The following is a 27,300-nucleotide window of genomic DNA, read 5'->3' on the forward strand; positions in this document are numbered from 1 at the left end:
TCAAATACTGATGTATGGATTTATTGTTATGTCATACAGAGATACAGCGAAAAGTGTTGTTTTGTGTGCTATACAAGGAGATTGTACCATCCAAAGTGGCATCAGGGTAACAGAACAGAGGACAGCATACAGTGTAGCAGCTGCAGAGAAGGTGCAGAGAGAGAGATCAGAATTAACATTTGAGAGATCTGTTCAGAAGTCTGATAACAGGGAGGAAGAAATTGTTTTTGAATATGTTGCCTCTTAGGTTTTCCCCTGCCAGAAGAACTTGTGTGGTTTCTCATTAATGGATGCACTTTGAATAAGCCTAGATTCTTGCAGTGTAGCAATGTCCATTTTGAACCTTATCTTGTGTGCATTGTCATGTTATGGAAGGTTATCTGTTAACCCATGGTTCATCCATTCAAGTTCTCAATGCAGAAGACTTATATCTTCTATTGAGTTTGTCTAGCCTGGTGCACACGTTAGCAACCTGCCTGCAGGCTGTAGTGGGGCTGTATCAAACTGACTGGGATTTGCCCAGTCTGAGGCAGCAGCAACTGTGCAGTGAGACACATAATCTAATTCACCATTAAACGTAATCCCAAACACTGATAGAACATAGAACATAGAAAAATACAGCGCAGTACAGGCCCTTCGGCCCTCGATGTTGCGCCGACCGAAGCCTACCTAACCTACACTAGCCCAATAACCTCCATATGCTTATCCAATGCCCACTTGAATGACCATAAAGAGGGAGAGTCCACCACTGCTACTGGCAGGGCATTCCATGAACTCACAACCCGCTGAGTAAAAAATCTACCCCTAACATCTGTCCTATATCAACCCCCCCTTAATTTAAAGCTGTGTCCCCTAGTAACAGCTGACTCCATATGCGGAAAAAGGTTCTCACTGTCAACCCTATCTAAACCCCTAATCATCTTGTACACCTCTATCAAATCTCCCCTAAACCTTCTTTTCTCCAATGAGAACAGCCCCAAGTGCCTCAGCCTTTCCTCATATTATCTTCCTACCATGCCAGGCAACATCCTGGTAAACCTCCTCTGCACCCGTTCCAATGCCTCCACATCCTTCCTATCGTATGGCGACCAAAACTGCACACAATACTCCAGATGAGGCCGCACCAGAGTCTTATGCAACTGCAACATGACCTCAGGACTCTGGAACTCAATTCCTCTACCAATAAAGCCCAGTACGCCATATGCCTTCTTCACAGCACTATTTACCTGGTTGGCAACTTTCAGAGATCTGTGTACATGGACACCAAGATCCCTCTGCTCATCCACACTACCAAGTAGCCTACCATTAGCCCAGTAATCCATCTTCTTGTTACTCCTACCAAAGTGAATGACTTCACACTTAGCTACATTGAACTCCATTTGCCACCTTTCTGCCCAGCTCTGCAACTTATTTATATCCCACTGTAACCTGCCACATCCTTCTTCGCTGTCCACCACTCTACCGACTTTCATATCATCCGCAAACTTGCTCACCCAGCCTTCAAGCCCCTCCTCCAGGTCATTTATAAAAATGACAAACAGCAATGGTCCCAAAATAGATCCTTGTGGAACACCGCTAGTAACTGCACTTCAAGATGAACCTATACCATCAACTACTACCCTCTGTCTCCTTCCAGCCAGCCAATTCCTAATCCAAACCTCTAATGCCATACCTCCGTAATTTTTGCAGTAGCCTACCATGGGGTACCTTATCGAACGCCTTGCTAAAATCCATATACACCACATCTACTGCTTTACCCTCGTCCACTTCCTTGGTCACCTTCTCAAAGAACTCAATAAGGTTTGTGAGGCACGACCTGCCCTTCACAAAACCATGCTGACTATCCTTGATCACATTATTCTTGTCCAGATGTTCATAAATCCTATCCCTTACAATTCTCTCCAAGACTTTGCCCACAACAGAAGTGAGACTCACTGGCCTATAGTTACTAGGGCTGTCCCTATTCCCCTTCTTGAACAAGGGAACCACATTTGCTATCCTCCAGTCTTCTGGCACTACTCCTGTAGACAACGACGGCATAAAAATCAAGGTTAATGGCTCCGCTATCTCCTCCCTAGCTTCCCAGAGGATCCTAGGATAAATGCCATCAGGCCCAGGGGACTTATCTATTTTCAACCTTTCCAGTATTCCCCGGACCTCTTCCCTACATACCTCAAAGCCATCCATTCTAATCACTTGTGACTCAATATTCACATCAGCAACAATGTCCTGTTCCTGAGTGAATACTGACGAAAAGTATTGATTTAGTATCTCTCCAATCTCCTCCGCCTCCACGCACAACTTCCCACTACTATCCTTGACTGGACCGATACCTACCCTAGTCACCCTTTTATTCCTGACATACCTATAGAAAGCCTTAGGTTTTTCCCTAATCCTACCAACCAAGGACTTTTCATGTCCCCTTCTCGCTGCTCTTAGCTCTCTCTTTAGATCCTTCCTGGCTACTTTATAACTCTCAATCGCCCCAACAGAACCTTCACGCCTCATCTTTACATAGGCTGCCCTTTTCTCTTTTACAAGGGATTCCAATTCCTTATTAAACCACGGCTCCCTCACAAGTGGGTGGTGGGCGGCACGGTGGCACAGTGGTTAGCACTGCTGCCTCACAGCGCCTGAGACCCGGGTTCAATTACCGACTCAGGCGACTGACTGTGTGGAGTTTGCACGTTCTCCTCGTGTCTGCGTGGGTTTCCTCCGGGTGCTCCGGTTTCCTCCCACAGTCCAAAGATGTGCGGGTCAGGTGAATTGGCCATGCTAAATTGCCCGTAGTGTTAGGTCAGGGGTAAATGTAGGGGTATGGGTGGGTTGCGCTTCTGCGGGTCGGTGTGGACTTGTTGGGCCAAAGGGCCTGTTTCCACACTGTAAGTAATCTAATCTAAAAAAAAAGACCCTTTCCTCCCTGCCTGACTGGTACATACTTATCAAGGACACCCAATAGCTGCTCCTTGAACAAGCTCCACATATCATTTGTGTCCTTCCCTTGAAGCCTATTTTTCCAATCCACACATCCTAAGTCATGCCTCACCGCATCATAATTTCCCTGCCCCCAGCTATAACTCCTGCACTGCAGCGCACACTTATCCCTCTCCATCACGAGAGTAAAAGTCACCGAGTTGTGGTCACTGTCCCCGAAGTGCTCACCTACCTCCAAGTCTAACACCTGGCCTGGTTCATTAGCTAGAACCAAATCCAGTATGGCCTCACCTCTTGTTGGCCTGTCAACATATTGTGTCAGGAAACCCTCCTGCACACATTGGACAAACACCGACCCATCTAACGAACTCGAGCTATAGCTTTCCCAGTCAATATCTGGGAAGTTAAAGTCCCCCATAACAACCACCCTACTACTTTCACTCTTCTCCTGAATCACCCTTGCAATACTTTCTTCTACATCTCTCGGACTATTAGGAGGCCTGTAGAAAACTCCTAACAGGATGACCTCACCTTTCCTATTTCTAACCTCAGCCCAAACTACCTCAGATGGCAAGTCTTCTTCCATCGTCCTTTCCACCGCTGTAATACTATCCTTGACAAGCAATGCCACACCTCCCCCTCTTTTACACCCACCTCTGACCCTACTAAAACATTTAAACCCTGGAACCTGCAATAGCCATTCCTGTCCCTGTTCTACCCACGTCTCTGTAATGGCCACAACATCAAAGTCCCAATCGAATGATGCTGTACATTCAATTTTTAACCGGCCACTGTTCCTTCCTGCTCCGAGAAAAGATGCTGAGTATCTTTGCTGCATCCGATAAATATTAGGATCTTGTGGTAGGACAGAATGCTGAACTGGAATGTACACCAGCAAGCAGGAATACAGCGTGATTGCTCCTGAGCCGACAGCAACTTCATTGACAGAGTCATTGACTCGGATGGATGTGTAACTGCCAAAGACATACTCTATAACAAGGTTGCTATCCACTTGAGACCAATAAGTTGACCAATAAGTGTATGAATCTAGGATGTCTGTAGGCAAGACTTCAAACTGACTGTGGTCAAAGCTGATGGATGGACTGTCCTTGCTGATAAACTGGTCTGCCAGGAATCAAGCAGTCAACAAGAGTGCAGAAAATGCAGGGGTAAAAAGGAATGGCCAGTAGGACGGAGAACCTGCAAGAAGGAAAAAAAAATGACTTAATCCGGGGCCAGTGCTATTCCCCCCTGCTGTCAGTGGAAAGGATTGCCACTCACACATTACCCTCTCCAGCCACAGCAGACAGTATTCAATGCAGATGTGACTATCAGCCAGTGGATGGGGGATGTACTATGATGGTTGTAAGGGGTTGGCAAGTGTCAGATGCCAATGAGAGGTGTGGTGGCTAGTACACATGGGTTGTGTTCTGAGATGCTGTTGGTCCTAAACCACACAGTGGTCCTCCAGAACAAGTAACGAGCAGAAGTCACCAGGCACCCGCTCTGATTTCCATGTTGAGATTTCTCAACATCCAGCTTGTTTGCCACATATGAAGCTGAATGTTAATGAGGCAAATTAGGCCATTAACAAAGGCATTTAACAAGCAGTAATCCACCTTAGTTAGTACCATACTGTTGCCGAGCGAAAAACTTGCAAGTTCATTAAAGATGGAGTGGAATGTTCCCAGATCAGAATGGGCCTTGCGCAACTTCCCGTTTGATTCTGCTACAAATCTCTTCCTAGCCTGTGTCGCTCAGACCCCTACAAGTTTCCACTCTCAGTGATTTTATTTATATGTAAATATATATAATGTTTGCGAATTACAGCCAATGCATATATTAACATTGCTAAGAAGATTAGAATATAACACAATATTCTAAACAAAAAGGAGCATTGAATCCATGTATTCAGCAGCAGGACTCTTTTAATTCCAAAGGTCATGGAATAAAATTTATGAAGAAACATCAATTCTGTGATCTATAGCCATCAACAATGTTTTTTTGATCTATATGATCTCAATTTATTTGTAAAGGTTTGTTCCCAATTCTTTCTATGCTTAAAGTGGCAGGGGGTAACTAAAATGTGGCATGAATGATCAATTTCTGCCGAGCTCAAATGTAAAATTTTCAAGGGAGAATTCCTAGGGCTTACTGTTTACGGTGATTGAAATGTAAGTTGCTGACACATGGAAATGAATAAATCCAGATGTGCGAGTGTACTCCTTTTACTCCTTGCACGTAACTCACATTTTGGAATTGGCATAGCTCTGAACTGGCAATTCATGATACATTGCTTTTCTGAAGCAGATTTTAGAAGTTAGATATCTTTGACCTTTTATTGAAGTTCAGTGGCCTCAAATTATTGTGCAAGAAGTTACACACTGGGGTTTCAGTTGTACATTGATACAAAACTCCTACCAGCGGTTTCCTAAGGGCTGTACAAGTACTTGATCCTTGGCGCCAAACTAAATGTGAAAGCTGTCACATTCTGTGAAAAAAAGCAAACATTTGAGACTACATCTTTTTCAAAGGAGATTAAAGTATATTTAAATGAAACTGAAATCCAAGGGTTCAAATTAACACAAGGCATGTGAGGAAAGATGGGATTAAAGTGTAGTGGTGAGAAATACATTGGCAAGCAGGCGATGCATGCCAGAACTGGGGTGAAATTGGGCCTCATCTGAATATGCTGGACGACACACGTGGAGCCTGTCACATCTCCACAGTACTTCAACCTTTTACAGGAGCATTCAATTCCAAGCCCTCAAAAAGGTCTGCAGATGCTGGAAACCTGAAACACAGAAATGTTGGAGAATCTCAGCACGTCCAGCAGCATCTGTAGACACAGAAACATAATTAAAGTTTTGAATCTAGTGTGACTGCTTCAGAACCCTTGTTCTTGTTCTCAAGCAAGGTCATACCAGACTTGAAATGTTAACTCTTTATTCTCTCTCCACCAATGCTGCCAGACCTCCTGAGTTTCTCAAGCATTTGTGCGTTTGTTACAAATTTCAGGTCTCCTGCTTCCCCAGTTGCAATTTTTAGTAGGAGCTAGGAGAGACAGCTGGACTTGAGAGGACACAGGGCTGACTGTACCTGACAGGGGCTGAAGAGTGTGCTGTTGAGAAGGGAGGAGCCTCCTTCCCGCTGACAGCAGATGATTGTTTTAAAATTATAGAAACAGGTTTTGAGTTCTGGCTGGCTTAGACCATAGTCACAACAGATAAAGCTAAGGGTAGAAGGATTGTGCTTCTTACTGCACTAGTTTCCTGAGGAGTCTCAAACAGATGGTGGGTCACCATTTACATATTTACATACCTGTTTTAATTAGCTCTCAGAGATTCCTAAAAGCAATAAATGGGCCTGGAGATTCCAATGGCCAGATAGTTGTTTCTGCAGAATAGATTAGAGTTGTTCAAGAGGGACCTGCAGAATCAACGATGTTGAAAACTCTGAGTGAATAGGCCAGGAAATCGATGGGCAATTTTCCTAAGTCAGGAACCTTCCAAAAGTAGGCATTTAAATTGGAAAATTTGGGGGGTATGCTGCAGTTAATACTTATCCAGGAAATGTTAAACTAACTCCTGGGGGACTAATAAACTGACACCAACAAACCATGCAAACCTCCCCCTCGTCCCAGGACACAATACCACCCCATCACGTGATCCAACTGACATGTCTCTCTCCCAGGACATCTCCCCACCCCGCCACCCCCCACCCCCTGCCCCCAGTACTCAATGCCCCAGCCTGGGACACGGCAATACACGAATCCCCCCCTCAGGATCTTCCTTCCCCCTTCATGCTAATATTCCCTCTTCACCCTGACCTATGTAAATCATTCCACCTGGTCCAGTTCTCAACTTGCGCCCCAGCACGTTATCAACCTGCCATCCTAACATCACACTTCCCTTATGTTCTTACCCTTTCACATGGTGCTGCACATATTTTATATCTGTGAGGTCCCTCAAATGCAGAATACAGCAAGGATTGTTGAATAAATGGGTATGGTTTGATACCTGACTGTGTGTTCTGCACTATGAAACATCTGTCAGATTTAAAGTATGATCCACATTTCTGAAGGAGCCCTGATCGGAATCTCTTGCCAGAAATGGGCAACTCTTCCTTAATGTAAAAAAGCAGTGGAATGGCAATCTGTTGTGTGATTCCACTCCTTGGAAATTCCACTCACGGTGTCATCCAGCTACAGGTCAGATATCTTTCATGTGTTCTTGTGATGGAAGGTGATGCTCCCTTAAATTGGGTTCATTGCATCTATTTTAGAACCATAAACAGGACATTACCAAATCCAATTCCAAATGTCCAACTCTAAATGGAGTTTCCTAGAATCAGAAACAAGAAATCCGACTGGAGTACCGTTAAAAATGTGTTTGACCATGTGGACTGGTTTAATGTGATAATTTATCCCTCCAGTTAATTGCTCAATGAGCTCAACCTTAACAGCCAGTGGTAAAATCATTCTCTTCAATGGAAGGTAGTTTAAATGATTCTCAAAATACATCAGCCACTGCTGCATGGCATTTCTATCGTCAAAATATAAAGTTAGCTCTTAAAACTACAGTCAACATCCTTTCTTCTGCAAAAGATAATTGTCATGCAAACCATCGTTTTCTGATGAAATGTCTTCAAGCTGTGCTGATATCTGATCTAGTCTGGTCTCTCTAATCCTTAAGAGGCAGATTCTACCACAGTGAAGCTTTCAAATATTCTTGTTTTCAGTGTTAATGTTTTGTTTTATTTATTCATGTAATAAATAAATGTACATTGGCATTTATTTATTATGTGGAAGATCTGGAGCTACATGTAGATCAGACCTGGTCTGGATGGCATGTTCTCCCCCAAAGTACTACTAAACCAGATAAGTTTTTGTAATAATCAACATTGGTTACATGGTCACCACTAGAGTAGTTTGGATTGAGATTTCACCAAATATGGTGGGATTTGAACCCATGTACCCAGAACATTAGTCAAGCATTCTGAATTATCCAATGCCATTATCAACACTAACTATGCTTCCATCTTGTAGTTTGCCATATATGCAATAGATACAAGAGACAACCTGGTTCTGTTGAACCAAATATAGAATCATAGAGTCATACAGCATGGAAACAGACCCTTCAGTCCAAATAGTCCATGCCAACCATGTTTCCAAACTAAACTACTCCCGCTACCTGCATTTGACCCATATCCTCCAAACCTTTTCTATTCATGTACCTCTCATGTAACTGTACCTGCATCCATCACTTTCTTTGGCAATTCATTACACACACACACACACACACACACACACACACACACACCACTCTCTGCGTAAAAATGTTGTCCTTCACGTCCTGTTTAAAACATTCTCCTCTCATCTTAAAAATATGCCCCTAGTTTTGAATTCCCCCACCCTAGGGGGAATTGCTATTCACTATATCTATGCCTCTCATGATTTTATAAACCTCTATAAAGTGATCCTTCAAACTCCTACACTCCAGTGAAAAAATTTGCAGCCTATTCATAAGTCCATAAGACAAAGGAATGGAAGCAAGGCCATTCGACCCATCAAGTCCATTTCACCATTTAATCATGGCTGATGGGCATTTCAATTCCACTTACCCACACACTCCCCGAGAAGTCAGCCTATTTTTATAACTCTAACACTTCATTCCCAGCAACATCCTGGTAAATCTTTTCTGAAAACCCTCCAATTTAATAATATACTTTTTGCAAAAGGGTGAACAGAACTGCACAGTACTCCAGAAAAAGCCTCACCAATGTCCTCTACAACCCCAACATGATGTTCCAACTCCTATACTCAAAAGTCTGACCAATGAAGGCAAGCGTGCTAAACATCTCCTTAACCACTCTGTCTAACTGTGATGCATATTTCAAAGAATTATGTACCTGAATCCCTAAGTCTTTCTATTCTGCAACATTACCCATGGCGAAAGTGAGGACGGCAGTTGCCGGGGATTACAGTCAAGATTAGAGTGGTGCTGGAAAAGCACAGCATGTCAGGCAACATCCGAAGAGCAGGAAAATCAACACTTCGGGCAGCAGGCCTTCCTGGTGAAGGGCTCCTGCACAGAACGTCAATTTTCCTGCTCCTCGGATGCTGCCCAACTCTACCCAGGGTCCTCCCATTAATTGTGTAAGTCCTGCCCTTGTTTGTTTTACCAAAATGTAATACCTCACATTCATCCAAATTAAATTCCATCGGCCACTACTTAGTATGGATCCAAGTGATCAAGATCTCTTTGTAATCTTAGATACCCTTCTTCCCTGTCCCCAAGTCACCAATTTTGGTATCATCAATAAATTTAATAACCATGCTTCCTATATTCTCATATAGATCGTTTATATAAATGATGAACAAAAGTGAACCCAGTACCAATCCCTGTGGAACACTACAGATCACAGGCCTCCAATCTGAAAAACAAAACTCCACCATCGCCCTCTGTCTCCTACTGTCAAGCAAATCTTGTATCCAACTGTCAAGGCCACCCTGAATCTCATGTGATCTAACTTTACTAATTAATCTACTAAAAGCTTTACGAAAGTCTATATGAACAATTTTACCACTTTGCTCTCATCAATCCTTTTAGTCATGGATTTGGAAGGAGCCGTCTCAAAACCTTTAATGAATTTTTGCAAAAGAAAGGAATGTACACACTAATGCAATGCATGCATTTGTTCCTTTAATGTAGTGATTTGTTAGGAGCAGTTACAGGGCAGTTAGGAATTATTCACATTGCCTTTTGTTTGGGATTACAATAAACCAACCCATGTTGAGAGGTGCAAAGGAGGAGCGGAGGAATGCTGGGAAGGTGAGTAAAAAACAACATTTTTTGAACAGAGCAGCGAGGAGAGAAGGCAGAGAGAAACAAGGGCTGCCAGGAAGGTTTTAAGTGGGTGAGATATAAACCCAAAACTGTACACCATAGGGCCTCCCTCCCACCCACCTCCTCTAACCTTACTAAAGGTCTGTAAACTCGGTAAGTTTTCAAGTTTTCTCTTTTTTTCCTTCTCTTCCTTTGTTTCGTCCTGTGCGGGCTTTCAGTATAGCAAGGTATGGCTGATAGGGCAGTTGCATGTACCTCCTGCAGAATGTGACAGGTGTGAGACTGACTGCGTCTGCGGGAAATGCACCCAACTTCAGCTCCTCGAAAACTGAGTTAGGAAACTGGAGCTGGAGCTGGATGAACTGCGGATCATCCAGGAGGCTAAGGGAGAAATTGAGAGGATGTACAGGGAGTTGGTCAATCCTCAGACGCAAGATAAGGACAGAGGAGATTTGTCAAAAATTAGACTTCCGAGAGCTCTTGGGCATGCACACAGGCCTGTCATTCAAGTGCTCTGCCCGCGGAACCGTTTTTCGGATGCCTTTCAAAGTGGTCCCGCGCCGCCATTTTGTTCTAAAAATCGTGTTCCCTTGTCAAAAATTAGACTTCCGAGAGCTCTTGGGCATGCACACAGGCCTGTCATTCAAGTGCTCTGCCCGCGGAACCGTTTTTCGGATGCCTTTCAAAGTGGTCCCGCGCCGCCATTTTGTTCTAAAAATCGTGTTCTTCATCTACAGAAGAATCCACAAACTCAACAAACAGTTCTTCCTAGCCCTATCAGAGATTCTGCACCCGATGTGGCCTCCTCTATATTGGTGAGACAGGCCGCTTACTTGCGGAACGCTTCAGAGAACACCTCCGGGCTGCCCGAACCAACCAACCCAATCACCCCGTGGCTCAACACTTTAACTCTCCCTCCCACTCCACCGAGGACATGCAGGTCCTTGGACTCCTCCACCGGCAGAACACAACTACACGACGGCTGGAGGAGGAGCGCCTCATCTTCCGCCTGGGAACCCTCCAACCACAAGGTATGAATTCAGATTTCTCCAGCTTCCTCATTTCCCCTCCCCCCACCTTGTCTCAGTCAGTTCCCTCAACTCAGCACCGCCCTCCTAACCTGCAATCCTCTTCCTGACCTCTCCGCCCCCACCCCACTCCGGCCTATCACCCTCACCTTGACCTCCTTCCACCTATCCCACCTCCATCGCCCCTCCCCCTAGTCCCTCCTCCCTACTTTTTATCTTAGCCTGCTTGGCTCTCTCTCTCTTATTCCTGATGAAGGGCTTATGCTCGAAACGTCGAATTCTCTATTCCTGAGATGCTGCCTGGCCTGCTGTGCTTTGACCAGCAACACATTTGCAGCAAGATAAGGATAGTTGGGTTACTGTCAGGGGGAAGAAAGGAAAGGCACTAATGATATAGCCAGAAAAAGGATTGAGGATATAAAAAGTGATTTCAAGGAGTTAGGATGGAAGCTGCAAAGCAGGACAAACAGAGTAGTGTTCTCTAGTTTACTACTGGTGCCACAAGATAGCAAGGCAAGGAACAGGGAACGGGCACAGCTTAACACATGGCTGTGTAGCTGGTGTAGGAGGGAGAGCTTCAGATATGTAGATAATTGGGATGCCTTCTGGGGAAGGTGGGACCAGTACAAGAAGGACTGGTGGCATCTGAACTGGAAGGGGACCAATGTCCTGCGTGGAAGGTTTGCTCGAGTTAGAGAGGGTTTCAACTTGTATGGCAGGGGGGTGGGAACCTGAGCTGTATACCGGAGGTGAGAGTTGATGCAGATAAGGCAATAGCAAGAGGTATGCCAGCTAGTGGGAAGGATTTTCCTGGGAAGGAACCAAGGGATCAGTTAAAGTGTGTTTGCTTTAATGCAAGGTGTATCAGCAATAAAAGTGATGAACTTAGAGCATGGATCAGTACCTGGTGCTATGATGTTGTGGCCATAACAGAGACATGTGTTTCTCAGGGGCAGGAATGGTTGCTGCATGTTCCAGGGTGTAGAGCATTTAAAAAGAATAGGGAAGGGGGAGAAAGAGGAGGGGGTGTAGCACTACTAATCAGAGAGGATATCACAGCTACAGAAGCTTCCATTGTCGAGGAAGACCTGCCTACCGAGTCAGTATGGGTGGAAATTAGGAACAGCAAGGGAGCAGTCACCTCGTTTGGGGTTTACTACAGGCCCCCAATAGCAGCAGGGAGATGGAAGAAAACATAGGTCGGCAGATTTTGGAAAAGTGTGGACCCGTAGTAGGGTTGTTGTAATGGATGACTTTTAACCTTCCCAATATTGATTGGAACCTCCTTTGAGCAGAAGATTTGAATGGAGCTGTTTTTGTAAGGTGTGTTCAGGAGAGTTTCCTAACTCAGTACGTTGACAGGCCGACGAGGGGAGAGGCCATTCTAGACTTGGTGCTCAGAAGTGAGCCGGGGCAGGTATCAGATCTTGTGTTGGGAGAGCATTTTGGTGATGGTGACCACAACTGCCTCACATTCTACATAGCTATGGAGAAGGAGAGGATTAGGCAAAATGGGAGGATATTTAATTGGGGAAGAGGAAACTATGATGCGATTAGACATGAGTTAGGAAGCATGGACTGGGAGCAATTGTTCCATGGTAAAGGCACTATAGATATGTGGAAACGGTTTAAGGAACAGTTGATGCGAGTGATGAATAAATATGTCCCTCTGAGACAGACAAGAAGGGGTGAGATAAGGGAACCTTGGATGACGAGAGCGATGGAGCTTCTCGTCAAAAGGAAGAAGGTAGCTTACATAAGGTGGAGGAAGCTCGGGTCAAGCTCAGCTCCAGAGGATTACAAGAGGGCGAGGAAGGAGCTCAAAATGGTCTGAGGAGAGCCAGGAGGGGGCACGAGAAAGGCCTGGAAGAACGGATTAGGGAGAACACAAAGGCATTTTACACTTATGTGAGGAATAAGAGAATGGTCAAAGAAAGAGTAGGGCCGATCAGGGATAGCATAGGGAACTTGTGTGTGGAGTCTGAGGAGGTAGGGGAAGCTCTAAATAAGGTTTTTGCTTCTGTCTTTTTGAAAGAAACAAACTTTGTAGTGAATGAAACCTTAGAAGTGCATGCTGGAATGGATAGAGATAGAGGAAGCTGGTGTGCTGAAAATTTTGTCAAACATTAAGATTGACAAGTCGCCAGGCCCGGTCCAGATTTGTCCTCGGCTGCTTTGGGAAACGAGAAATGCAATTGCGTCGCCACTTGCGAAGATCTTTGCATCTTCGCTCTCCACTGGAGTCGTACCTGAGGACTGGAGAGAGGCAAGCGTAACTCCTCTCTTCAAGAAAGGAAATAGGAAAATCCCCAGCAATTACAGACCAGTAAGTCTCACGTCTGTCATCTGCAAGGTGTTAGAAAGGATTCTGAGGGATAGGATTTATGACCATCTGGAAGAGCATGGCTTGATTAAATGCAGTCAACACGGCTTTGTGAGGGGCAGGTCATGCCTCACAAACCTTATCGAGTTCTTTGAGGATGTGACTAGAAAAGTTGATGAGGGTCAAGCTGTCGATATGGTGTATATGGACTTCAGCAAGGCATTTGATAAGATTCCCCATGGTAGGCTCATTCAGAAGGTCAGGAGGAATGGGATACAGGGGAACTTAGCTGTCTGGATACAGAATTGGCTGGCCAACAGAAGACAGCGAGTGATAGTAGAAGGAAAATATTCTGCCTGGAAGTCAGTGGTGAGTGGTGTTCCACAGGGCTCTGTCCTTGGGCCTCTACTGTTTGTAATTTTTATTAATGACTTGGATGAGGGGATTGAAGGATGGGTCAGCAAGTTTGCAGATGACACAAAGGTTGGAGGTATCGTTGACAGTATAGAGGGCTGTTGTAGGCTGCAGCGGGACATTGACAGGATGCAGAGATGGGCTGAGAGGTGGCAGATGGAGTTCAACCTGGATAAATGTGAGGTGATGCATTTTGGAAGGTCGAATTTGAAAGCTGAGTACAGGATTAAGGATAGGATTCTTGGCAGTGTGGAGGAACAGAGGGATCTTGGTGTGCAGGTACATAGATCCCTTAAAATGGCCACCCAAGTGGACAAGGTTGTTCAGAAAGCATATGGTATTTTGGCTTTCATTAACAGGAGGATTGCGTTTAAGAGTCGTGAGATCTTGTTGCAGCTCTATAAAAGTTGGGTTGGTTGGTGCGGGTGCCCAAGAGTTGTTCCCTGAAACGTTCCGCAAGTAGACGGCCTGTGTCCCTAATGTAGAGGAGACCACATCGGGTGCAGCGGATACAGTAAATGATGTGTGTGGAGGTGCAGGTGAATTTGCGACAGATATGGAAGGATCCATTGGGGCGTTGGAGGGAGGTGAGGGGGGAGGTGTGGGCGCAAGTTTTGCATTTCTTGTTGTTGCAGGGAAAGGTGCCAGGAGTGGAGGTTGGGTTGGTGGGGGGTGTGGACCTGACGAGGGAGTTGCGGAGGGAATGGTCTCTCTGGAATGCTGATAGGGGTGGGGAGGGAAATATATCCCTGGTGGTGGGGTCTGTTTCCAAACTACTTGCGGAACGTTTCAGGGGACACCTCTGGGACACCCACACCAACCAACCCAACCGCCCCATGGCTGAACACTTTAATTCCCCCTCCCACTCCGCCAATGACCTCCTCCCACTCCGATGGCCTCCTCCATCGCCAGACCCTGGCCACACGACGCCTGGAGGAAGAGCACCTCATCCTCTGCCTAGGAACCCTCCAACCACACGGGATGAATGTAGATTTCTCCAGCTTCCTCATTTCCCCTCCCCCACCTTATCTCAGTCATAACCCCCGGATTCAGCACCACCCTCTTGACCTGCAATCTTCTTCCCGACCTCTCCGCCCCCACTCCCTCTCCGGCCTATCACCCTCACCCTCACCTCCTTCCACCTATCGTATTCCCTGTAGCCCTCTCCGAAATTCCCTCCCCCTTATCTTTTACCTCAGCCCGCTTGGCACACCAGCCTCATTCCTTAAGAAGGGCTTATGCCTGAAATGTCGATTTTCCTGCTCCTCGGATGCTGCCTAGCCTGCTGTGTTTTTCCAGTATGACATTTTTCAACTCTGGTACTCTAGCATCTGCAGTCCTCACTTTCTCCTAGCAGCTCTATAAAACTTTGGTTAGACCGCACTTGGAATACTGCGTCCAATTCTGGTCGCCCTATTATAGGAAAAATGTGGATGCTTTGGAGAGGGTTCAGAGGAGGTTTACCAGGATACTGCCTGGACTGGAGGGCTTATCTTATGAAGAGAGGTTGACTGAGCTTGGACTTTTTTCATTGGAGAAAAGGAGGAGGAGAGGGGACCTAATTGAGGTATACAAGATAATGAGAGGCATAGACGGGTTCTTTACACAGAGTGTTGTGAGAGCATGGAATGCGTTGCCAGCAGCAGTTGTGGAAGCGAGGTTATTAGGGACACTTAAGAGACTGCTGGACATGCATATGGTCACAGAAATTTGAGGGTGCATACATGAGGATCAATGGTTGGCACAATATTGTGGGCTGAAGGGCCTGTTCTGTGCTGTACTGTTCTATGTTCTATAGAGCATAGATCCCCTGTGTCTGTTCCCCTCAGCAATAAGTTTTGGATACTGCTGGTGGGGATAGCCTAACAGGGGAAGGCCATAGTTGTTAGAACTCTGGCACTGAGCCTGGCACTGTGGCTCAGAGGGGAAGGGAAGAGAATAGAATTGTGCTAGTGGTAGGGGACTCAATAGTTAGACAGATTGACAGGAGATATTATGGTCAGGAACTCCCAGAAGGTATGTTATCCCCCCAGTGCAAGGATCCAGGATATTGCCGATTGGGTTTACAGGATTCTGAAGTGGGAGGGTGGAAATCATGGTACATATTTGCACCAACGATATAGCCTGGACAGGGATTGAGGATCTGAAGAGTGACTACAGAAAGTTAGGTTGGAAGCTAAAGAGCAGGACGAGTAGAGTAGTGACCTCAGGTTTGCTACCAGTGCCACGAAATAGTGAGGTGATGAACAGGCAGCGAATGCAGCTTAACATGTGGCTGCGAGGCTGGTGCAGGAGGGAGGGCTTCAGATACCTACACCATTGGGATACCTTCTGGGGAAGGTGGGACCTGTACATGAAGAACTAGAGGGGCACAAATGTTCTGGGTGGGAGATTTGTTCGTATGGATCGGGAGGGTTTAAACTAATTTGGCGGGGGGGGGGGTGGGAATCAGAGCCACATATCTGAGAGGGGAGTAATTGTAGTTGGGGCAGTGACAGGATGTAGTGAATCTATCAGGAAGGTTTCTCACATGGTGAAACAAAGGGATTGGTTAAAGTGTGTCAGCTTTAATGCAAGGAGTGTCAGAAATAAGAGTGATGAACTTAGAGCACGGATGAGTACTTGGAGCTATGATGTTGTGGCCATAATGGAGACATGGGTTTCACAGGTGCAGAAATGGTTGCTAGATGTTCCAGGGTTTAGAACTTTTAAAAAGAACAGGAGGGTGGAAAAAGAGGAGGGAGTGTAGCATTGCTAATCAGAGTGCATCACAGCTACAGAAACTAAGATTGTTGAGGAAGGTTTGTCTACTGAGTCAATAAAGGTGGAAGTTAGGAACAGTATAGAAACGGGCCGATGAGTGGCGAGGCCATTTTAGATTTGGTGCTGGGCAATGAGCCAGGACAGGTGTCAGATCGCAGTGGGAGAGCACTTTGCTGACAGTGACCACAACTGCTTCACATTTACCATAGCCTTAGAGAGGGAAAGGAACAATTAACAAGGGAAAATATTTGATTAGGGAAAAGGAAACTATGACACTATCAAACAGGAGTAGGGAAGTACAGAATGGGAGCAATTATTCCACAGAAAGGGCATAGCAGGCATGTGGAGACTGTTGAAGGAGCAGCTGTTGCGAGTGATGCACGAATTTGTTCCTCTGAGACAGGTAAGGAGTAAGATTAAGGAGCCTTGGATGACAAGAACAGAGGAGCTTCTTGTCAAAAGGAAGAAGGCAGCTTACATAAGGTGGAGGAAGCAAAGATCTAGCACAGCTTTAGAGGATTACAGGATCAGTGGTGCTGGAAGAGCACAGCAGTTCAGGCAGCATCCAAAGTGTAGCAAAATCGATGTTTCGGGCAAAAGCCCTTCCTGATGAAGGGCTTTTGCCCAAAACGTCGATTTTGCTGCACTTTGGATGCTGCCTGAACTGCTGTGCTCTTCTAGCACCACTGATCCAGAATCTGGTTTCCAGCATCTCGTCATTGTTTTTACCTTTAGAGGATTATAGGCTTGCTAGAAAGGAGCTCAGGAATGGCCTGAGGAGAGTCAGGAGGGGGCACGAGAAAGGCTCGGCAAGAAGGATTAGGGAGAACCCAAAGGCATTTTACTCATACGTGAGGAATAAGAGAATGACCAGGGAGAAGGTAGAGCCAATTAGGGGTAGCATAGGGAACTTGTGCGTAGAGTCTGAGCAGATAGGGGAAGCCCTAAATGAGTTTTTTGCTTCGTTTTCACCAAGGGAAGGGAACTTATTGTGAATGAGAACTTTGAGGAGCTGGGATATGGGCTTGAACAGATCAAGATTGCTGAAGATGATGTGCTAGAAATTTTGGCAAACATTAAGATTGATAAGTCCCTAGGGCCAGGCCAGATTTATCCTCGGCTGCTCCGGGAAGTGAAAAAGGAGGTTGCTAAGCTGCTGACGAAGATCTTTGCTTCCTCATTCTCCACGGGAGTCGTATCGGAGGATTGGAAGGAAGTGAATGTTGTTCCTCTTTCCAAAAAGGGAATAGCGAAATCCCTAGCAATTATAGACCAGTCAGTCTTACGTCTGTGGTCAGCGAGGTTTTGGAAAGAATTCTGAGGGATAGGATTTATGACTATTTGGAAAGGCATAAAATGATTAAAAGCAGTCAGGATGGCTTTGTGAGAGGCAGGTCATGCCTAAATAATCTTATTGCGTTCTTTGAGGAGGTGACAAGGCAGGTTGACGAAGGTCGAGCAGTGGATGTGGTGTATATGGACTTCAGCAAGGCATTTGATAGGGTTTCCCATGGTAGGCTCATTCATAATGTCAGGAGTTTTGGGATATACAGGGAGATTTGGCTATCTGGATTCAGAATTGGCTGGCTGACAGAAGGCAGAGAGTGGTTGTAGATGGAAAGTATTCTACCTGGAGGTCAGTGTTGAATGGTGTCCCGCAGGGCTCTGTTCTTGGGCTTCTGCTCTTTGTAGTTTTTATAAGTGACTTGGATGAGGAAGTTATGGGGTGTGTTAGTAAATTTGCAGATGACACCAAGATTTGAGGTGCTGTTGATACTATCGAGGGCTACTGCAGAGCTGGGCTGAGAAATGGCAGATGGTGCTCAACCTGGATAAATGTGAAGTGATGCATTTTGGAAGGTGAAACCTGATATAGGACTAAAGACAGAATTCTTGGCAGTGTGGAGGAACAGAGAGATCTTGGTGTTCAAGTACATAGATCCCTCAAAAGTTGGCACCCAAGTGGATAGGGTTGTTAAGAAAGCATAAGGTGTTTTGACTTTCATTAACATAGGGATCGAATTTAAGAGTTGCGAGGTTTTGCTACAGCTGTACAAGTCCCTGTGAGGCCACACTTGGAATATTGTGTCCAGTTCTGGTCGCTGTATTATATGAAAGATACAGAGGCTTTAGAGAGGGTGCAAAGAAGATTTACCAGGATGCTGTCTGGACTGAAGGGCTTGCCTTATGAAGAAAGGTTGACTAAGCTCGGATTTTTCTATCTGGAGAGAAGGTGAAGAGAGGTGACCTGATCGAGGTACACAAGGTAATGAGAGGCATCAATAGAGTCAATAGCCAGAGACTTTTCCCCAGGGCAGGATTGACTGGCACGAGGGGTCATAGTTTTAAGATATTAGGAGAAAGGTTTGGAGGAGATGTCAGAGGAAGGTTCCTTATGCAGAGAGTTGTAAATGCATTGAATCTGTTGCTAACAGTGGTGGTGGAAGCAGAGTCATTAGGGACATTTAAGCGACTGCTGGACATGTACATGGACAGCAGTGAATTGAGGGGTGCATAGGTTAGGTAATGAGATGCATAGACAGGGTAGATTGTGAAAATACTTTCCTAACGGCAGACATGTCTAAAACTCACTCACCACTCACTCTGCATAACATCTGTGTTGCCTAATCACTCACTCAGGACAACTTCCCACCTACACCAATAGTAATTGCTGTGATCTCCCATATAACCGGCCTCTCTCTCCTTCCAGGTAGAGTCATAGCAGGGTGGTGGGCTGTCTGTCAGGTGAATCCTCAGCTGTTATGAGAAGATCCTGATTCTAACTGCCCAGAGCAGGCTCAGAACAGGTATTGGAAATTGTTCTTGACTTGTTGTACAAGGACCCTGAGTGAAAGCTATCCCCTTTGTTTTGACTGAGGCCTGCTGACAACTATAGCAGACTTCCTGCCTTAGTATCTGCATGAAACAAGATGCCAAGAAAGAGCTGCTGAAAGCATCCAAGTAGGCTCAGAGTGAATGCTACAAAAGCAAATAAAGAGCCTGGAGATGTGGCCTGGTGATGAGCTGGGTATGTATAGTATACTTGCTACAGCATTTCAGTTGCTAGTGCAGAAATGTCCTGATCACAGATGTGCCATGAGAGATCTTGGAGGCTGGCATATATACTAAGACATATAAAGCAAAATTCATCATTCATAAAACCTAAAAGTTTCCAGGACCTGGAGTGTCTCTGTCCCATTTAAAATTGAGCATGGCAGGTACCTAAATAAAGAGGGAAAGACATATGTAATGTCAATGGCCATGGATGTGGCCAGTTCTCTTGGAACGTGCCCAGTTATATCGGGGCTCGGCCTCCAACACAGAAGTTGTTCAGAGTAAGTAATGAGCTGATTCTGCCAGGTACTTTCTCTGGTTTCTTTCTTGGGTTTTTCTCGCATCAAGCTTGTTTGGTGAATTTGGTTAGATGGAAGGCTGAATTTTAATGAATATTAATGACGACTGTAAGCTCTTGCATAAACACTAAAACCAAAATATTTCAGTTGAAGCCTAAATGATGAGTATAGCTGAGGAAAGGAAGCGACAGTTGGTGTGATCCAATCTCCAAAATACTTTGAAAAATGTAATAAAGGCAAAAAACCTTTAATCATCTCCCAGAGTGTGCTTACATCAGCAGAGCCTGTTATAGCTTCTATCACAATATTTATAAAGGAAATAATTATTTGGGGGTAGAAATGGAAGGAAATAAATATGTGAGATTGACTCCTCAGCCCCATTTCAGACAAGTCATCGAGCTGGTCTTGAAGAGGTCTCACAAATTTTCTTTTGAGTCAAAAATGCAGACACGGGTTACTTTCAACAGAATTGAAGGGTAAGACAAAATCTGGTACAAAGAGCACTGAGGTGAAGTAGAATCTGTCTCCTCATCTCCTCCCAGTATGTTTCCTCTTCAAAACAAAACAATATTTCAGAGCACTGCTGTGAAATCTGGAGTGTAAATAGCAAATTCAGAATTGTACACATTTTTTCCTCATAATTTAGATACTGATGTGCACAACTTTAAATGGAACAGAGATGCTCCAGGTCTTGAAAATTTTGGATTTTACTTTAAGAATGATGAATTTTGCTTCAAGTTACCATGTATACGTGTCATGATTCCCACTCTCTTCTTTCATATAAATGTTGAAAACAGAAGCAGAAATAGGCATTTGGCTCTTAGATACTGCGTTGTCGTTCAGTATGATTATGACTAATCATCCCATTTAGTATCCAGTTCCTGCTTTCTCTCCCTTCAGAAATATATCTATTTCTGAAAGGGAAGAATCTCCCATACACACACAAGTATAGTAGAATAGACATTAAATAGTTGACTGATAATGCTTAAGCAAGGTTTATTCAGGAAGAGCAATGAGGTATATTGACTATGTTGAAATGGCCGACACTTCTGTGACATTTCAGTTAGACCACAGGACCATGAAACCTAACTTTTAGATAGCTGGTTTACGAGGTTAGACAGGACATTAAGACAGGAAGAGCAAACAAAGTAGATAGCTGATTAAATTATCAAACACTGATTGAATTATCAAACTCTGATTAAGTAACACATGATGTGCCCAAGGGAATGACCACACTAGACAGAGAGGTGAAGACAAACTGTTGATGATTCCTGGACAAAGCTGCTAAATTGCCCATTGTGTCCGGGGATGTGTAGGTTAGGTGCATTATCCACGGGAGATGCAGGGTCACTGGGATATGGTAGGGGATGGGTCTGAGTGGGATTCTGTTCGGAGGGTCGGTGTGGACTTCTTGGATCGATATGCCTGTTTCCACACTGTAGGGATTCTCTGAGATTCTATGATAAATGATTTATTTCTGTGTGTAAAAAGCTGTAATGTGTGTTCATGAATGAGAGTGTGTCCGGCATTCCTGCATGTCCTCTCCTGCCCTGCATTTACTGGTAACTGCTTGTAATTAACCACTGGATTTGCTTGAACAAACTCCTCTGCTTCCATGAAGGTTGCTCTTACAATTTCCTTCTTGAAAAAATGTTTATCATTTGAATTTAAAGTCCATCAGCTTCTATGGTGTAATTTGAATGTGACTCGAGTATTAACCATCCAATGACATCAATACTGTATCACCATCTCCCTACCCTGGTATCATGACTAATTAATTCAGTTGAAGAAGGATAATCCATTATCATGATATCAGCACATTAAACTGATGATATTATCTTCCTGGTCTTCCCAGATCATTGCTACTCTGAGTTGGATTACTCCAAGACACAATTATTAATGTCATTAATAAAGTACTTTGCAGATATTACTGGTGATCTAATATCTTTGGAATCTTCCTAATTGCCAACATTTTATTGATTACAAAACCTCCTGCAAACAACCATGGGAAGCCTTTCAAGAGTTCTTGAGAGTTTAACTTGGAAAGTCAGCTAGTCCAAAGAAGTGTCTTATCTTATTGAAAAGTTAACTCTGTTTCTCTCTCCACAAATGCTGCCAGGCTAGCTGAATTTTCTAGCACATTCTGTTTTTATTTCATATTTTCAGCATCCACAGTACTTTACTTACAATAATTAATAATGAATATTCATTCTCAGATCGCATATCCTTTTTAGACTTCCTGTTGGTGATCAGTTGTGAATCTATATTCGCTACATTTATTCCTTCAACAAATCTATTCGTGCCTATGTGGCATCTAGGTCACACACATATACAAGCCACGAGGTTGAAAGAATACTGAAGCACACACTAAGACTGATCAGAAGCCCTCTGCACCAGCTGTACAACAACAACACAAGACCAAACCATGATAAACAGGAAGAATCAATAGTTTTTCCAAGTTCAGAAAATCCCTTATGTAATCCACAATTTCAGAATTGATAACTGAAATAACTCCATGAAGGCTGGTATCCTGTCACCAAGTCACCCTTCAATTTTGCATGCATAGTACAAGACACTGACCCAGCTAGCTCAGAGCCAACCCCTGGAGTGTACAGAACCCTCGACATGCCTGTTTGCACCTGTCAGCTAGGGCTCCCTGATTGGACCAGTTTAACAACCCCAATCAGGAAACTCATATCCTATGAGATCCAACTGGCTGACCTTGTTACAATCACCATTTATCATCACCATTCATTCCCCTAAATAGTAGGATAGAATAGTATTGAAGTAGCCTTATTCCTTATATATGTTTCTGGTCTTCAATAGAATACATAACTGGTGGATATATTACCTATAAGGAATGGTGATTTATTCAGTATTTCATTTATTTTTATTCAACATTATCCTTCATTTAATATCCTGATCACCATTTCCCTGTTACCTGCTAAATCTTTGTTCCTACATGATAGTCACATGCTTGTATGTATTTAACCTGATTATTTTGACTATATATGAATTTTTCATGAACAGTCACACTGCCTTCAGGCTACAAAAGTGTTTCTTGAATAAAGTTCCATCTTTAAAAAGAAGCCTGCAAACTGCTCATGAAAATGCTAAGTGTCACTGTTATCAGAGGCATTGCAAACAACTTTCATTGAGACAAAAGGATTACTGATCGACAGCTTATTTGGAAATAATTATCACAGAATGATTACCAAGGAAATTACACATAATTTGAAAAGATAACATATTTGAGAAGAGATCAGCCCAGCAGCTGGTTGAACATTAAAGCATTCTTTGCAAGATTGCTGTTTATGAAGGCATTTTGAGAAATAACAATGAACTAAGTGGGAGAATTAGAAAGAAGGTACTCTAGTCAAATATATGAAAACTATTAAAAATTTAAGTGTCTACTACTTTCCATTGAAGATAGTTTTTGAAGGCAGAAATCAGGGAGACAGTGGCAAAGCCATACTCTTAATCTAGAAGCTCAGGTTAATGCTCTAGAGGCATGGGTTCAAAGGGCAGATGGGAAATTTGAGTTCAATGAAAAAATGTCTGGAGTGGAAAAATGAGCCAAATGGCAACCATGTAACCATTGCTGATTGTCATAAAAACCCATCTGGTTCACTAATGCCATTTAGAACATAGAACATAGAAAAGTACAACACAGAACAAGCCCTTCAGCTCACAGTGTCGTGTCGAGGGTTAATCCTAATGTAAAATAAAATAACCTAACCTACACACCCCTCAATTCACTGCTGTCCATGTACATGTCCAGCAGTTGCTTAAGTGTCCCTAACGAATTTGGTGAAATAAATCTTTTGTCCTTACATGCTCTTGGCCTATATGTGACTCCAGACCCATGACAATAAGGGTTGACTCTTATCTGCCCTCTGGGCAATTAGAGAAAGGCAATTAATACTGGTCTAGCCAGTGATGCTCACATCATGTGAATGAATAAAAATAAAAATTTCACAGGCAGCATAGATTATCAGTACTTTGTTATTGGGGCTTGTCTTCCCTTGTAAGGATAGCCAGTGAGAGCACCAATCTGTTCAGTAATAAAGAGTTTGAGTTGACCACAATACCCAAATACTACTGCTGCTAAGGGACCCTGATGACAATCCAGCAGAGCGTTCTGAGGTTTTACAGCATCGTCTCCAATCCTAACGCTGGTTTATTTAACTCAGCACAGACTGAAACTATATTCATCCTGAAACACAAACATTGAAATTACATTCCTATTGAAGAAAATTCTTTATTTAGAAGAACAACATGAAATGACAGTGGAATTCAATACCTTGTAAAAAACAATTAAACAGAAGTAATTTATTTTTGTATAAAAACATTATATATGATATTACATTAATTCCTCCAAGGTTACTACCTCACTTGAAACAACACAAAAGGTATTTTATCTCCAGCACATTTCAACATATTAGTAATTTTAGTAAGTCATGCCCATGATTTGCAGAATCACTAAAAAAAGCAACGTCAGCTTACAATATCTGCTTTTGCTTCAATTGCAAAATGTGAGTGTCCGACAGAGAGAGAGAGAGAGAGAGACATCATGCATGATGTGTGGTACAATATTGACATTAAAAAGTATATGAAAATCTGGCTAGCAAGAATACTCCATAGGGAAAAAAACATCGGACCATTTCCTTTTGACTTATGTCTAGATTTATCAAACTTGAATTTTGCTTTATTCAGTGACTGTACCATCATCAACTTGTACCGGAGTGTTGTCCTCATGTTCCTCAGTGACCTTCTTAGTTATTTCTGCGTTGGAGATACCTGTTTCCTCTGGGGTCTTGGTTGCCATCTCAGGAGCTGGCATGTTGCTAACCTGCTGACTGGTGTCAACACATTCACAGTTAACTTGAGCAATTAATTTTGCTTGGTTGGCCTCTCCTTCACTTGCATTAATTTTGCCATCTTGACATTTATCCTCACATGCTTCCTGTTCATCTTTCTTATCAACAATATCATTGTTGTCACTGGCCTCCTTGACTATATTTTCTGATATACCAATATCGTCACCCATTGCTATACATTTCTCACTTTCAGTATTTGTCACACAAGCAGACTCTTGGACTGCTTTAGCTTCAGGGGTACATTCCTTTTCGTTCCCGTCTGTTTTCAAGGATTTTCCATTTTCAGCACTTTCTTTGTCATCATTCTTTGCAACACTTTGTTCTTGTTTTTCATTTTCATTAGAACCTACTGTAGAGTTCTTTCCCTGTACAGTAACTTTGACATTTTTATCTTTCAGGCAATTTTTTTCTTGCTTGCTTGATTTGTCATCTTTTATTGATTTTTTCTGGAGGCAATGAAGAAAACAGTGTTCAGTTAATGTCAGCGTTGTCTGCAGTTTAGTTTCCAAGCTACATTTCACACAATCACTGAAATTATTACGGTTGAGAAGGAGGCCTCTCATGTCTGCATTAGTTCGCTGGACACTTTCTCATGCTTTTTCCCCATTACCCACACATTCTATCTATTTAAATAAACATCACTTGCCCTACTGAATGCCTCAATTGAACCTGCCTCCACTTTCACATTCCAAACCTGGATCTCTCGCTGTCTGAATAAGCTTTTTTCTCACCACATGTTTGCTTCTTCTGCTAAACACTTGAAAAACTCTCGTTTTTGACCTTTTTGAGGGTGGCAACAATTTCTCCCTGTCCACTCTTTCCAGACACCATATGATTTTGAAAACTTCTGTCAGATCTCTCCTCAACCTTATACATTAATGACTTGGATCTCAGTGAGTAGGGTACAATTTCAAAGTTTGCAGATGACAAAAGACTTGGAAGAATTGTAAACTGTAAGGATAACACTGTGGAACTTCAAAAGGACATTAACAAGTTGGTGAAGTAGGCAGATAGGTGCCAGCTGAGGTTGAATGCAGAGGTATGTGAGATGATGCTCTTTGGTAAGGTGAACATTCCTGATGAAGGGCTTATGCTCGAAACGTTGAATTCCCTATTCCTGAGATGCTGCCTGGCCTGCTGTGCTTTGACCAGCAACACATTTTCAGCTGTGATCTCCAGCATCTGCAGACCTCATTTTTTACTATAAGGAGAACATTGAAAAGCATCATAATATAGGAGCTACAATTCTGAAGGGGGTAGAGGAGCAGAGAGATCTGGGTGTATATGTGTACAAATCATTGAAAGTGGCAGGATAAGTGGAGAAAGCAGACAATAAAGGAGACTGTGTCTTTGGTTTTACTAAGTTGGCCATGGAGTACAAGAATAGGGAGGTGATTATGAGCTGATATAAGACCTCAGCTGGAGCAGTGTGTACAACTAAGGGCGTCACACTAAAGGAAAGATGTCCCAGGGATCTAAAGCCTTCCCTCCTACACCATCTCTTCAACCACGCATTTACCGATCCTACCCACTTGCATGTGGTGCACTCGGAGTAAAGCAGAGTGTACTACTTTAGAGGCCTGCCTTGCTAATTTTCTACCTAGTTCCTTAAATTCAAAGTGCAAGATGCTATTCCCCTCCTATGTTATTAGGGCCAAAGTGGACAACAACCTCCGACTGTTCACTCCCCCGGAGGAAAATCCTGCTGTTGCTCAGTGACATCCTTGACCCATGAACCAGGGAGGCCCCAGAGTAACCTGGAGTCACGTCGATGGTCTCAGAAATGTCTCCTGTTCCCCTAACTTAATTTCCTATCAGTCTTATCAGTACCACCTTTGCACTCTTCCTTCTCCCCTCCTGTACAGCTGGGTCGCCCACGGTGCCATGGGCAGAGAATTGGTGCACTCTCCAAGGAGCTTTCACCCTTATCAATATCCTAAACTGAAAACTAGTTTTTGAGTGGGAACCTCTGGAAAGTCCTGCACTCCCTGCCTGTTTCTTTTGGGATGCCGGCAGTTATGCATTCCCTATGAAGCCAGCTATGAAGCAACTCTGAATAGTGTGTGACCACAGAGAGCAAGGTAGCATTTGTTTTGCGTGGTCATTGTTAAAGAATGTGTCACTTTCTAAAGTCAGCGAACACAAGCATTTCAAACAGATCCAATTTAAATTTTTCTGAACAGTCCACCACATGCTTAACTGCCTGCTTAATGTACTTTTGACAATACTATAACTAATAACAGCTTGAGCAGAAGAAACACAGAATGCTTAACACCATTTGTTCAATTAAGTTCAAGTGGTACTTTTCAGATATTCCAGTCAGTTTTCTCTGATTTTGTTTTCCTACAGGACATTTGATGAAAGCTCTGTTCCCTTTAATGTTGTACTGACGTAGGATGGAGGATAGCTGGGCTGCTATAGCACCATAATATTTATATCAAACACAAGTCCTTGTGCAAGTGGAAGGAGTTCAAATCTGTCGCACATTCTATCCCTTTAAAACTGACTTTACTATGAAATTGACTCTCATCTTAGAATTATTTGCCTGCCATCTTAGAGCAGAAGAATGCAGGCCAGGTGTATAAAAGATAAATCTAAAAGTTCCAGGGAGAGATATAAATTATGAACAGGATCTCCACTGTTCATTACTGAAAGCAAAATAAGAACTGTATTTTTTTTTAGAAAGCACACTTATAAATAGTAACCTCAAGAAATAGTTCCTGCACTTGATCAAAAACATGATAACAATCAGCAAAA

The 27,300-nt window shown here is 43.6% G+C and overlaps 1 protein-coding gene across 1 annotated transcript in view; it reads right to left on the reverse strand.

Moving 5' to 3' along the window:
• Positions 1-24,026: 24,026 nt before the first annotated feature.
• Positions 24,027-27,300, reverse strand: part of LOC132816082 (raftlin-like) — a 109,035-nt gene continuing 105,761 nt past the window's right edge. The window contains exon 10 of the mRNA XM_060825512.1: positions 24,027-24,989. Within this exon, the coding sequence (XP_060681495.1) occupies positions 24,372-24,989 (618 nt within the window). The 3' untranslated portion in view covers positions 24,027-24,371. The remainder of the gene's footprint in view (positions 24,990-27,300) is intronic.

The sequence above is a fragment of the Hemiscyllium ocellatum genome, chromosome 5 (genome assembly GCF_020745735.1).
Source record: "Hemiscyllium ocellatum isolate sHemOce1 chromosome 5, sHemOce1.pat.X.cur, whole genome shotgun sequence".
NCBI classification, from domain to species: Eukaryota; Metazoa; Chordata; class Chondrichthyes; order Orectolobiformes; family Hemiscylliidae; genus Hemiscyllium; species Hemiscyllium ocellatum.